We start from the raw sequence: 14,430 nt of genomic DNA, 5'->3' as shown, positions 1-14,430 counted from the left end.
CAGACCCCTGGTGAACCTGTCGACAATGGAAGACAGACACATCATTATCACCTACAGACTTGATGGTGCCACAATCCAAGAACTGTGTGCCCAATTGGAGCTCGACCTGATGTCAGCTATCCGCCATCCAACAGGTATCTCCCCTCTAGTGCAGGTCCTGTCAGTGCTCCATTTCCTGGCCAGTGATTCCTTTCAAACAACAGTGGCCATGGTATCAGGGATGTCTCAGCCAATGTTCTCTAAAGTGTTGTCCAGAGTGCTATCTGCCTTGCTGAAACACATGTGCAGCGACATCGTTTTCCCACAGGTGGAGGATTTGCCCACAGTGAAAGCTGACTTCTATGTCCTGGGACATATCCCTAACATCATTGGTGCCATTGATGGTACACATGTGGTATTTGTCCCCCCGCAGGAATGAACAGGTGTGCAGAAATTGAAAAAGCTACCATTTAATGATTGTGCAGATGGTGTGTTTGGCAGACCAGTACATCTCTCATGTGAATGCCTAGTATCCTGGCTCTGTGCATGACGCTTACATTTTGAGTAATAGCAGCATCCCTTATGTGATGGGCCAACTCCAGAGGCACTGTATGTGGCTAATAGGTGAGCCCAAGGTATGAATAGGTGTCTGGGTATGGGGTAGTCCCTAAGGGTTGGTGTATGTCTAACAGATATCCCTCGACATTTACAGGTGACTCTGGTCACTCCAACCTCTCATGGCTACTGACCCCAGTGAGGAATGCCAGGACAAGGGCAGAGAAACGCTACAATGAGACACATGGGTGAACTAGGAGAATTATTGAGCTGACTTTTGGCCTCTTGAAGGCCAGATTCCGGTGCCTCCATCTAACAGGTGGTTCCCTATACTACTCACGAAGAAGGTGTGCCAGATCATCGTGGCATGCTGCATGTTGCACAACCTGGCATTGCGACGCCAGGTGCCTTTTCTGCAGGAGGATGGCCCTGATGTTGGTCTTATGGCAGCTGTTGAGCCTGTGGACAGTGAGGAAGAGGAGGCAGAGGAAGAAGATAATGACAACTGAAACAACATCATCATGCAGTGAGACACAGGTAGGAGACTGGCACATCTCATCTCATACCTGACTACTGTAGGACATTGTATGAGTTAGTCTTTTTAATCTCGGTGTATGCACCCTGACAGTTCACTTTGGCTTGCCTTTTCACAGATTTGGGTACCACAATCTGCCTTCTGCTATGTTTACTGCTGCCCAACAACTGTCATACTTTGGTATGTGCAAATGAACATTTACATTGAGATTTGTCTAAGAAGTTGTAATAATATGTTGGTGAAAGTACAGACTGACTCTAGATTGTTTTGTGATTCAAGGGTGTTTATTTAAGTGCTAATAAGTAGTGGGGGAAGTGCAATGGGCAGGGGTGATGGAGGAATATCCATGGTAGAGTCCAGTCTATTGGTATCACAGGTGCATTGTCCAATGGGGCTTAGGAAGGGGAGCCATGGCAGTTCATGGTGGACAGGGTGACATAGTGGGACAGAAGGGGGACATTCAGGAGAGTCCAATTTCCTGGCGGGGGTGTTGGCAATGTTCTCTGTCTTGTGCCTGGATCGCAGGGACCGTTTGCGGGGTAGTTCTCCTTCTGCAGGGGGTGGGGTGCTGGTGGCCTGTTGGTCCTGTGGCGGGACCTCCTGTCCACTAGCGCCGGCGGACATGGAAGGCTGTTCATCGTTCGGGCTGGTGTCAGGGGCCCGGTGGTATGCCACTGTCTCCATCATGGTGTTGGCCATGTTTCCCAGCACCCCTACAATGGTGACCAGGGTGGTGATAATGGACTTCAAGTCCTCCCTGATCCCCAGGTACTGTCCCTCCTGCAGACGCTGGGTCTCCTGAAACTTGGCCAGTACCGTGCCCATGGTCTCCTGGGAATGGTGGTATGCTCCCATGATGTTGGAGAGTGCCTCGTGGGGAGTGGGTTCCCTGGGCCTGTCCTCTCCCTGTCACACAGCAGTCCTCCCAGTTCCCCTGTTATCTTGTGCCTCTTTCCCCTGAACCGTGTGCCCACTGCCACTGACCCCAGGTCCCTGATCATCCTATGTTAGTAGGGTTGCCTGGGGTCCCTGTAGTGGTGGACACACTGCTGATTGACGTGCCCTGGGGACAGTGGCATGGGCCCGCTGGGTGGGTGCTGTGGTGGTGTTTCCTGAGGGGGGAGGTTCAGTGGTGGTTTGGGACTGTGGCAGGGGAACCAACTGTCCAGAGGTCCCTGATAGGCCGGGCTGGTCATCTTGATCCAGGCATGCAGAGCTGCTGTCGTCACTGTGGGCCTCCTCTGTGGGGGGACTGGATATGTCAGGCACCTCCAGTCCAGTGAAGGTGGGTAGGGGTACTGTTGGGGTGTAAATGCATTGTTATTACATCTGTGTGTGCCATCTTGTGCAATGGGTTTGTTTCCCTCTACTACTGTGCTTGCATTACCGCCATGGCCCTTGTGTGAGTGGTGATTGTGTGCCCTGGGTGAGTCTCTCCCTTGGGCGTGCTGTGGTGATGGGTGTCCATGCACGTCTGTGATGGGTGTCCATGCATTGGTGTTGCATGCAGGGCTTGGTATTGGGATGTGTGGGTTGTGATAGTGGGGTATATGTGAGGTGGTGGAGTGATGGGGGTGAGGGAAGGGGTAGGAGGTTGTGATGGCATGCAGGTAGGGTGGGGGATATAGTGGTAAAGATATGACTTACCAGAGTCCAGTCCTTCTGCTACTCTTGCGAGGCCCTCAGGATGCATGATCGCCAAGACATGCTCCTCCCATGTTGTTAGTTGTGGGGGAGGAGGTGGGGGTACACCGCCAGTCCTCTGTACAGCTACCTGGTATCTGGATACCACAGAACGTACCTTCCCCGCAGGTTGTTCCACCTCTTCCTGATGTCATCCAGTGTTGGTGGATGCTGTTCCACTGCGTTGACCCTGTCGACAATTCTCAGCCATAGCTCCATCTTCCTTGCAATGGTTGTCTGCTGCACCTGTGATCCGAATAGCTGTGGCTCTACCTGGATGATTTCCTCCACCATGACCCTGAGCCCCACCTCAGAAAACCTGGGGTGTCTTTGAGGTGCTGTGATGTGGTGTGGGTGATGTGTGAGGTGATGGTTGTTGTGATGTGTGGGGTGATGTTTTGGGGTGTGTGGTGTTTTGTGCGTGGATGGTATATGAGTGATGTGTTGTGTGCCTATGGATGCTGGTGTTGTCTTAGCTTTTTTGTCTCTCTGCTTCTTCCAAAAATGCTGTTGTAAGGGGCTGTGGGTGGGTGTTTTATAGTGGTGTGTGTATGTGTGTCAGGTGTGTGTATTTTGAATTGTCCAATGTGGTTGTGTTTTGAAAGTGCGTGTGTATTTTGAGCGCGGCGGTGTGTACGGCCAATGGATTACCGTCGTTGATTCGTGGGTCGTGATACGTGGGGTTTGGTACCACCAGTTTATCACTGACCTTTGGTGTGGCGGTCTTGTGTGGGTGTCTGTATAGTGTAGGATTTCTAACTATGAACTGTAGGTGATAATACCCGTAGCCGATTTCCGCCGCTGATACGGTATATTGGCGGCCGTCGGCCAGGCGGTCAGCGGGAGTTTCAGCCAGGATTCTAATGAGGGCCTTAGTCTCTTTTTTGAAAGTTGAAAATCTTCAGTGGGATAAAGCTGCAGGATGTAGCCAATGAGGGTTCCCTAAGGCTGGATACCCCTTCTGCAAAGAGCTGCTGAACAGAATTTGCTGCTGTGGAGAAGAATGTAGCAGGAGCTGCCCTGAAGTAACACAAACTGACAATGCACCTTGGGCAGATCGATGAGCAGGTAGGTCCTGGTCTCGTCTTGGTTCTTGTGCATTTTTCAACCAATTGGGTTTGTGAATATCTGAGCACCTTTAGCACCACTTTCAATAGACAAGGAGTTGAGAGACACCACTTGAAGGGCCAGGACTCACTCAGGCAGGGTCTAAGTGTGGGTTCAAGATGACTGGAGCCTTTTCTGTCTCTGAAGTTCTGATCAGGAGACTAGCCAACTAGCCCCTGGAGTCACGTCTGGAAGTCTTGGTTCAAGGAGAACAGGGCTCAAGCAGCAGGGTAGACCTCTGGGGCTCAGGCCTGGCATCAGGCAGCACAGCAGTCCTTCTTCGTGCAGCAAAGCAGCCCTTCTGAATTACACAGCAGAGCCCAGCAGCAGGCAGTCTTCTGAGAGTCCTTCCACAGTTCCAGGAGTGAATTGAAGAGTGGGTCTGAGAGTCCCCTCTTTATCCCTGGTCCCTTCTTTGAAGTGGAAGAGGTTTCTAGAAGCGCCTGGCTACAGGCACAATGGACTAGTGTAACATTTTTTGTGTGAGAGCAGGTCTCAGCCTATTGATATGTACCTGGGACTGTGCCCAACTCTGCTCCCACATCCTGCCTGAGATGGCCCATCCAGGCACACAGAATCCTTCTATTATGTGGCTGCCTAGAAGGAAAATACAAAGGTCGCTGCAACTCAAACCTAGTCGTGATCAAGGAACAGGGTGCAGGTGCCAAATGGTTGGGGTAGAAAAATGGCTAGTTTTTAAAAGTTGCAATTTTAGAATAGTGACTTAAAATTCAACTTTACCATTAAAGAGGATTTAAAATTTTAATTCATCAGTCTCCAAAAATGTCTTTACAGCCTGTTCCCAATCAAAACCTAGTAATTATCACATGTAATAAGGGGATCCAATTTTATCCTAAGGGAGAGGTAGACCTCATGGTAGTGAAAAACAACTTTAGGCGTTAAAAGTAAATGCTCATTGTTTTAAATATAGTGCACCTTGCTCTATGGCAGGGGTCTACAAACTGGGGGGATTGCGCCCCTAGGGGGCCCCCAAATGATCCCGGGGGGAGCCAGGCTCTGGCTAAAAGAAGCACTTATGCTAATAACAGGGCTTTGTTTTAAGCTGATTAAAATGAGCAGCAGTAAACCACTCTGTAATGTGCCTTCACTAACATGGTTTGCCATTTATATCGAAGCTGGGAGTATGTGTCAAAAGAGAAGGGACTCCAAATACACTTCAAACCCCCCATCTCACTTCTAATAATTACACGGTGGATACTTTTACACATTAGAAAGGCCACTTGACCACAATAGTATGTTAATAAATAGTATGTTTGGCATCATGTATTTGATTGCATTTTAAAACAGTAACAGTACTTAATTGCAATGTTTCAATAAGCGCAGACATATTTAAACACTGCCAATTCAATAGAAAAACTGTGAAACATTCAGAGGGGGGGGGGGCGATTATTTTTTTTCACTGGGGAGGGCACAGAATTAAAAGGTTTCAAAAACACTCTTCCATGGGATCTCTAGTGAATACCTTAACAGTGACATATGTAATCAAAAGGAGCAATAGGCTTGGCAAGGGGGTTATTTTACCAAGTCAAATTGGCAGTTTAAAACATAGAGGCCGCAATGGCAGACCTGGGGCATACTTTAACGGGCTACTTTAGTGGGTGGCACAGTAAGTGCTGCAGGTCCACTAGTAACATTTCATTTACAGGCCCTGGGCACATGGTAGATCACTTTATTAGGGACTTACAGGTAAAATAAATATGCCAGTCAGGTGTAAGCCAGTTTTACCAAGTTTCAAGCAGACAGCACAAGCACTTTAACACTGGTTAGCAGTGGTAAAGTGCACAGAGCGCAAAGGCCAACAAAACGAATTCAGAAAAAATAGATGGATGAAGGCAAAATGTTTGGCGGAAGGCCAGTATAAGGCTAACAGGTCTAAAGATTAACTTGTACTAAAATGTGTGCGTATCCAAGGTCTTGGCAATTTAACTCTTTACTGAGTCACTCAGTCACCTACAGATTCTCTTTGGTACTCCCATAGTTTCACTTCTATGAAATGAGTTTGGCTGGTAAATGATTGCATGGTTGAAACACACTGCTTTAACCATGCAATCAACACCAGCTCTCAAGCTGTGGTTGACACCTTGATTTTTTTACAGTTTTTTATATAGCACAAGCTCAACCTGAAGGTATTAGAGTGCCTTGCATGAGCACCAGTTACATTACAAAAGGACATATTGTTTTTTTTGTAGGCATTGGGAGATTAAATGATTGCTCAGACTCAAACCTGGTTCCCCAGTTCCAAAGATGGTAGCTCTTGACAGGAAATATGCCAAAATGTATGGTAGCATAGTTGTGACACTCTGGTGTTTAGTTGTAGCAACTGGGAAACCCATAGTGGCAACTTTGCAGTGCCTTTATTATTACCACCAACAAAACAAAAGTACATTTACTGAAAAGAGCAGTGGTAGGAAAGTTGTATCAAAAATACAAAATGATCGCAACGTTGGTAGGTTAATCTCTATTGAGAAAAGGAATTGGAAATAGAAGAGAAAGTAAGTAAGAAGACCCTCATCTTGCATGGAACCTTCGTAGCATATTCCGGGCAGACGGGAAGTTCTGTAAAAATTGGACATGTATCTCATCTACTGTATAACAAGTGCCATAGGCTATAATGCACTTGTAATATGGCAGATGGAACATCCGCTGCATTTATGAGGGAGTATCCTGTCCACCAAACTCTAAATAATAAACAGTGGGTGATTTCTACTCTCAACTGTCTGAAGTAGAATGAGGGCAATATTTTTTTGTCCTTGTCACTTCACAACACAGGTTTTGCGTAGTGTTTATGACCGTACTGGGTTACAAAGCTAGAAAGTGTTTCAGTTTCTGACAAAATGGCGGTTTTGAAACCTTATATCTCATTCAGTGGCCAGACTCATCCTGAACCTCCCCACATGGACTCACACCACTCCCCACCTCAAGCAGCTCCCCTGGTTCCCCTTTCAGAAGCAGGGTTGAATGTATTTCTTACCCCACAGGTGTCCCGTCCTCCCTGCATGAATCCAGCACACATCATGTTGGCTGTGTAGTAGTAGGGATAGGTCTGCTGGCACTGTGCACTGGAGATAATTGGCAGATCCAGACACTGGAGAACCCGGGGATAAACCACTGTAAGAAGAACACAGCGTTAGAAGCAAATGGTTTGGATTCAATGATAAATACACTAGGAACAGACCAAGTGTAAATTTGTCAGGCTTACAAACTCTGCAGTCATTGTGAAGTGCAAACATTACACTTGGTTAAAGCATTTTATCCCCCCAAAAATTGTGAGAGAAATGTTTCTTCAAAATTTAGTTTTTGCTGAGGTATTTATTCTACAAGATCTACTTTATGGGATTTTACACTCTTTTCAACTTAAGTTTGTGGATGAAAAACCAAGCAATCTGGTTTTGGGTGTTTTATACCTTCTGTTTCGTTTTATAGTTCATGCAGTAATTGCTGATTTAGTTTTTCTACAATATTTTTAAATAATAATTTAAAAAAATCCCACTTACAATATTTAATATATATTAAAATGTAGTAATATGTATTCATATAAATAATGTAAATTATGTTTTAACAAAAGTGCAAACGTTTAACTTTAAACTTTTATTAATTACTTTTATAATAATTATAATAATGATAATAAATATTATTCCAAGGCTGAGCTGGAGTAATTGTACTACTGTTATGGGGCCATTTGATAGTAACTTTAGAATGTAGTTAGTGAACAGCAATGAAATGACTCTTTTGTGATCGGGATTTTGTATTTGCATGAATTTCCTTAATCCCATTCTTAGCCCTCCATAAACCCATCCTCTTAGGTGAAAGTATTCCCATTTTCCTGCCACACCCTCCTCTCCTTCCCACAATTAATAATAAGATGTAGACCTATGTGTGAGGACATCCTCGCACATGTTAGTGATCTCTGCATAGAAAAGATTGGAGTTGTGGAGTTGGAGGTCTCTGCACGTACATTATGGAACAGCATTTTTACTGTAGTACCACTTCATATACTACAAATGTAGTTTGTGAAAAAGCTCCAAAGTCAGTAGCCTTAGCTTGAATTGTGGTAACAGTACGATTACAGCAAACAGAAGCGAGTATGGATGACTGTGGCCTCAAATAAAGCGCTACTATGCACCAACAAAAAGCGAACATCCATTAAGAGCAAAAAGGACAAAGAGATATGCTAGAGTCCAGAATATTTCTTTATCTTTTAGAGATAAAAAACACATGTTGATAAGCTACACCCCAACCATTAAAATTAAAAGTTGAACTTTAAAGATTTTTGTTTATGAATTATGAATTAAATAAAATATTTCAGAATTTGGGTATGTGTTTCATACATAGTTGTTTCTGTATTTGTGTGTATTCTTTAAACGTTCAAATTGTAGAAATGTCTCAGGCTGGAGACCGAGCTTTCAGCAATGATTTATCTGGGGACACAAAAGTCAAAAATGTAAGAATATCTGGTCTAGAGAAAAAGGTGACACAGAGAAGGGACTTCTAAGAAATGTAGGATCAGGGCTGTCACTTGCCATGCAGAGAGTTAGAAGCTTGCCAAAGGGTTGAGGAATTAGCTTGTGAGTCTTTGCGTAGAGAGCACATACAGTGACACCTGTGGAGTTCTGAAGTTTTTTACAGTATTTTAACTTGAGTTGTTCCGAAAAGTGTCTGTGACAAGATCTCTCTTTTCGTGATGCAGAGGAGACCAGACCAAAGAATGGTTTTGAATATGTTGCAGAATATTTTACCATTTATACACTGCATTGACCAATCCAGCAAGGATCAATGATGGGAGCATTGGGAACACCCTCCAGAAGCTACCACGTGTGGCAGATTGTGATAGGGATGGTAAAATCACATGTACTACCCTGGAAGAGTCCATTGTTTAAAGAAGTATAAATGCAATTATGTGAAGAGCCTGAGGGTGTGCAGTTAAAACATTTTTCAATCCAATAATTTTGAAGAGGGAATGATGCATTAGGAACTGTAGTGGGCCAAGATGATTTGGCTATCCATCATGAGTCTATTGCTTTTATATACATTTGTTAGATCAAATTCTGGGTCCATAATAAAGTGAAAAAAACAAAATGAGAAAAATTCCACACCAATTTGAATAATAGAGTCAAATTTATAAATGATTTAATAAAAAAATGACAATAATCTAGTCAGTAGAAGGAGAGGTATGCATTTTCAAAGATTTAAGATAAGTCTAGCACATAAAAACACAAAGCACCACTTGCTGCTCGAGCAAGACCTGGTGAAAGTCACAAGATCAGGTTGACTGCGCTGGAGCGTGGGCAAGATTCAGGAACCAGATTAGTCCAGAAGAAAATGTTACCTTCCAAAAGTCTAGTGCTAAGAGTTCTGCTCATGGTAGAGGAGGCCGCAAGGAAGCAGGGAGAGTTTCGGGGATGTTCGGCGCTGTAGTGTGAAGAGCAGGGTGGGCGCTGTGGACAATTGTTGGTGTACAGTGAACATCTTGTTGGGCGGTCTTTGATGGAGATTCATGCTGGCGGTCACAGCGGCCTGTTGATGCTATAAAGCAAAGTGCAGATTTCACGCTGCTGGTCATCGCTGGCAGTTGCTAAAGGGTGAAGAGTCGGTTTCACTTGGGTTTTGCATTAGCGGTTGGAGCAGTTGACAAGATCTTGTTGCAAACAGGCCCTTTTGCAGTTGTGAAGAGCCCGGAACTTCAGGATTCCTTCCTCCATTCAAGGACAGTCAATTAACCTTTGGAGTTAGTTAAGCCTGGGGTGAAGGGTGCAGGTTGAGTCTTCCTTCTCAGCAAGCAGGGCCTTAAGCAGCAGAGCAACAGGGTGTCCTTCTTCTGTAGTATCCACAGGTCCAGAATTGGACTCAGGAGCCTTGTGCCCACTTTTAAGTTGGAGAAGCATCTAGGGGTATCTGGAATTTCTTGCCTCCCTATCCTGGTCCCACTCTGTCTGGGGCATACTAGGCTAGGGTGAAGTCCTTTGTATGTGAGCTGAGCCAGTACTTCTGAAGTGCAAGTGTGGTAGGTAAAGGCTCTGCCCATCTATCAAGTCAGAGATGGCCCATCCAACTAGCATCCAGGTCCTGCTTTGTGATACTGTCTAGGAGGAATACACAAAGCCCAACTGCCAACTACACCTAGTCATGTGTCCCTGGAACATGCTGCAGGCACCAAATGATTAGGACATAAAAATGCCAACTTTCTAAATGACTTGCCTACCTGCTCCCAATCAAAGGTTATCACTTATTAAATGTAATAAAGTAATCCAGTGGTATTCCATGGGAGAGGTAGGCCTTCCAATAGTGAAAAAAATGCAATAAGGTAACTCAATGTTATCCCATGGGACAGGTAGGCCTTCCAATAGTGAAAAATGAATTAGAGAGTTTTCCACTACCAGGACATGCCCAACGTTTGCATACACACACCCGGCCCTAAAGGCTGTTTAGGTGCCTGCCATAGGGGTGACTGATACATTTACAAAAAAGAAAGGTGTAGGCCTGGCAAAAGGTTTATTTGGCCAATTTGCAATGGCAGTTTAAAACTGCACAAAAGGCCTATTAAGTGGGCAGCACAACCAGTGCTCCAGGCCCACTTATAGCTCTCGGTGCCTGTAGAACCACTTTACTAGGAACTTATAAGTAAAATAAATGTGCCAATTGGGTGTAAGCCAATTTTACCATGTTTAAAGGAGAGAGCACGAGCAATTTAGCACTGTTTCGCAGTCTTAAAAGTCAGCATAAACAGGTTAAGAAAACAGCAGAGTAAGGCACAAAATTTGGGGACGACCCTGCAGAACGGGCCAAGTTCAACACTGGCAATCTGACTAAAATAGTAGAGTCAGAGGAACTTGGTCATGTGGGAAATAATGTGTATTTCCAGATCTATTGCTGTTAACCTCCCTCTTCTTATCCACTGACCAAGGTCATCCATGCCCCTCTTCTGCCTAGTACTTCTTATTTTTGGTTGGCTATGTTGGCTACAGAAGGTAACTTCCATTGGCTGAATGGAATGGACAAGGAGGGAAGCTGAATGCATCATATGAACAGCCTGTAAGTGCCAGTTATGTTATTTACTGCTGCAGCTGTAGTGATTCAAGGATGAGGTGTACTGACTAACCTGCATGCAGGTCACAACAGCAAGACATTGTAGATGAATGTGTTGCTTTGGAGGAGGAGGGGATGTCACCAGTTTCCATTTTTTGTAAACCAACACTAAGCATTGCAGATAAGGGTGCAGATTAGACTGAGTGGATTGTCTCCTCTAGTACCATTCTCTATTATAAGGTTTCCACCATCTTGGGATAAAGTTTTATTTTTGTTTTTATCAAGAGGAAGCTGTGCTTTTCAATCAATATTAAACAATCTTCTATCCATTCCTGTTTTGAAGTCCAGAAGCAGAGAGTTCAATTTGGCAAGGACCTATGGATCTAAGGGCCAGATGATCAAAGCTATTTAGCGGTTCCAAACGGTCTAATTTGTAAAGTCGGGCCATTTGCGACAACTAAAAAGCTGTCTGGCATGTTCCAAATGCAAAATTGCACTTCGGTAACCTGTTATCAAATAGCAATTTGGTATTGCGATTCGGTATTAGGAAGGGGCATGTTTAGGGTGTCCCTTCTTATAACCGAACCGCAGTGGTATGATTGAATATTTTGCGACCGAAATGCAGTCGCAAAACATTTGCAGGTTACCATCAGCTTCAAGTTGGTGGTAACCAATTTGCAAATGGGAAGGGGTCCTCAATGGACCCCCTCCTCTTTGTGAATGTCTGTAAAAGCATTTTTCAAGATTGGGCAGAGGTCCGTAACTCCACTGCCGGCTCTCAAAAAATGAAAGGAACATTTTTCATTTTCTATTTTTAAAAGCAATCACAGACCTGGTGGTCTGCTGACCCCAGCAGGCCACCATCCTTGTGATATTTTGCAATTCCCAATTGGTCGCAAAGCTAAACCTACCTCATGAATATTAATGATGTAGGTCTATTTGCAACCCATTGGGGATCACAAATGTAACTCAGTGGAGCTTTGAACATTTGGAATTGCGTTTTCCTTATTGAGATTCGCATTGAATTGCAATTAGGCAGCCGCAATTCCAAACGTATCATCTTCTGGCCCTAAATGAAGAGATGTTGAACTAGGGAAGGCAAGTTCTTTGTCCTTAACAATCGCAAAAGGAGTTTGCCTTTCTTGAGCTTCTGATAGTTTCCTACCTCCGCCAACCCTGCAGTGGGGTTTTCTCAGGAACTGTCTGGTGTGACGTTCAGGGTAAACCATAAGGTATTTACAGTGCCATCATTTGCTCACAGCCCACCCCATACTCTGTGTCAGCTCCAGGGACTGAGCTTAAAGTGGCACCTCGTCAATATGGAACCCTCACAGTATTTGTGTATTGTTTCTTACTACGTCTCAGTATCACATAACACTAGAATGAGAAAATGGTGCATTGGCATATTAAAGGCAGATCTATTGGCTACCAGTGGCGCCTCTAGAAGTGAATTTTAGGGAATGCACACATTGGGCTGTAGAACAGAAAAATCCGGTGGAGCCACTTATTACCCTCGACGTGGTTTTCCCCTAACCTTTAGCCTTCAAACCTCCTTTGTTTGCTGACTTTGTTTTGCTTGCCTTAGGGCTCTGAACACTTTACTACTGTTAACCAGTGCTAAAGTGATTGTGCTCTTTCCCTAAAACATGTTAGTTTGCCGTATACCCAATTGTATTTTCAATTTACTTGTGTCTCTAGTAAAGTTGCACTACCTGTGCCCAGGGCCTGTAAATTTAGTGATACAAGTGGGCTGCAGCGCCAATTGTGCCACCTACATAAGTACCCCTTTAAACATGTCTCAGGCCTGCCATTGTATAGCCTGTGTGTGCTGTTTTAAACTGCCATTTCGACGTGGTCAAAGTAAACCTTTTGCCAGGTCCAAACTTTCCTTTTTAATACATATGTCACCCCTACAGGCCCTGGACAACCCAGAGGGTATGGTGCAAAGTATTTAAACAGCAGGATGAATACTTTTAAGTTTTACATGTCCTGGGATAGAAAAACTCCTACATTCATTTTTCACTACTGCAAGCCCTATCTCTCCCATAGGATAACATTGGTGTTGCCTTATTACCTTTTATAAGTGTAATTTCCAAATGATAACCAGCTCATGGTTGGTGAATTTGTAATCGCAAATTAAAATCCTAACTTATGGTGAAGTCCGATTTAACTTATACTTGAATGGGCTGTGGCCTGTCTCCACCCAAATGGTTCCACACCCCCTGTAGGTAGTGTGGAGCCAGGGCTGGGAAGGCAGGGCATCTGTGTATTTCAAAGGCATGGCTCAAGAAGCTTCTCCCCACTTCAAGAGCACAACTGTGTATAAAAGAAGAACCTTAGACACCAACATTTCAGTAAACTTCTGGACCTGTGGACCTGTGGATACTCTACAGGAAGGAGTGTTATGCTGCCACAAGGACTGCCACTCTGATGGAATGTTGCTCTGAACTGATGCCCTGTTGTGCTTACCTGGTGCCTGCTGCCCCTTGCATGGGGAATGTTAGAAATGGGGTCTCAAGTTGGCAGTGGTTTGCACCTTTTTCAAGTAGGGACCCTCACGCTAGCCAGGGTAAGGGATTCACACAGCTAAGATAACCCCTGCCCACCCCCTGGTAGCTTGGCTGAAGCAGTTAGGCTTATCTCACAGGCAATGTGTAAAGTATGTGTACACACACACACACAGTCACAAAGTGAAAACACCACAAAAGTACTCCACACTAATTTAGAAAAAGTCAATATTTATCTGAGTAAAACAAGACTAAATTAACAAAAGCACATACACCAAGCAAATATATGAATGTGCAAAGATTAAATGTAGTACAGCACTTAGAAACACAATAGCTCCAACTGGAACTATCAAAGCACCTTGATGGAATTGTTTCTAACAGTCCGGTGCCTCCCGCAATGGAGTGTGGTTGGCCACAAAGTCATACAGATCATGGTTATGATTCCTTGGAAAACGATGAGTCGGGAGGTAAGGTGTCGCTGGAGCCGGTTAGGCGTCAGTTCCTTACGGTTGCAGAGGAGGTGATGCGGTGTTGGCGGCGAGGCATCAGTTCCTTACAACAAGGCCAGATCAATGAATCCAGCAGGTCAAGACGTGAGGCGTCGAATTTGCGGTGTTGTGATCACACCATGTGGCCACAGGTGCTGCGGCAAAGTCAGGTGCCACGGACGTCAGTGACACAACACTCTGGGCTCACACTATGGCAGGACTTCGGAGCCAATTCAGCGGCATAGGGCCTGCGTTGTAGGTCATGGTCATTGCACTCAGTGGGGACCATGGATCTGGTGCAGGCAGCTGTATGGGGTCAGAAAGCGGCACCAGTTCCGAAGTCGTTCTGGAAGTCAGTGCACTAGTTTCTTCCTTGTTGCACCAGAACTCATTCCCATGAGCCCAGGAACTGGATTTAGCTCCACTGGGTGATTTGGCCTCAGCAAGATAGCCCAGGCACTGGCGGATGAAGTCTTTGATGTCCCTGAGACTTCTTAATAGGAGGCAAGCTCAGTCCAAGCCCTTGGAGAAC

General features: G+C 44.9%; 1 protein-coding gene across 1 annotated transcript in view; it reads right to left on the bottom strand.

The window, feature by feature from the left end:
• Positions 1-14,430, bottom strand: part of LOC138297114 (trypsin-like) — a 77,656-nt gene that overhangs the window by 15,145 nt on the left and 48,081 nt on the right. The window contains exon 5 of the mRNA XM_069236614.1: positions 6,852-6,988. Within this exon, the coding sequence (XP_069092715.1) occupies positions 6,852-6,988 (137 nt within the window). The remainder of the gene's footprint in view (positions 1-6,851; positions 6,989-14,430) is intronic.

This window comes from Pleurodeles waltl, chromosome 5, assembly GCF_031143425.1.
Source record: "Pleurodeles waltl isolate 20211129_DDA chromosome 5, aPleWal1.hap1.20221129, whole genome shotgun sequence".
In the NCBI taxonomy this organism is placed as follows: domain Eukaryota; kingdom Metazoa; phylum Chordata; class Amphibia; order Caudata; family Salamandridae; genus Pleurodeles; species Pleurodeles waltl.
This window is presented reverse-complemented; position numbering and strand designations above follow the sequence as displayed.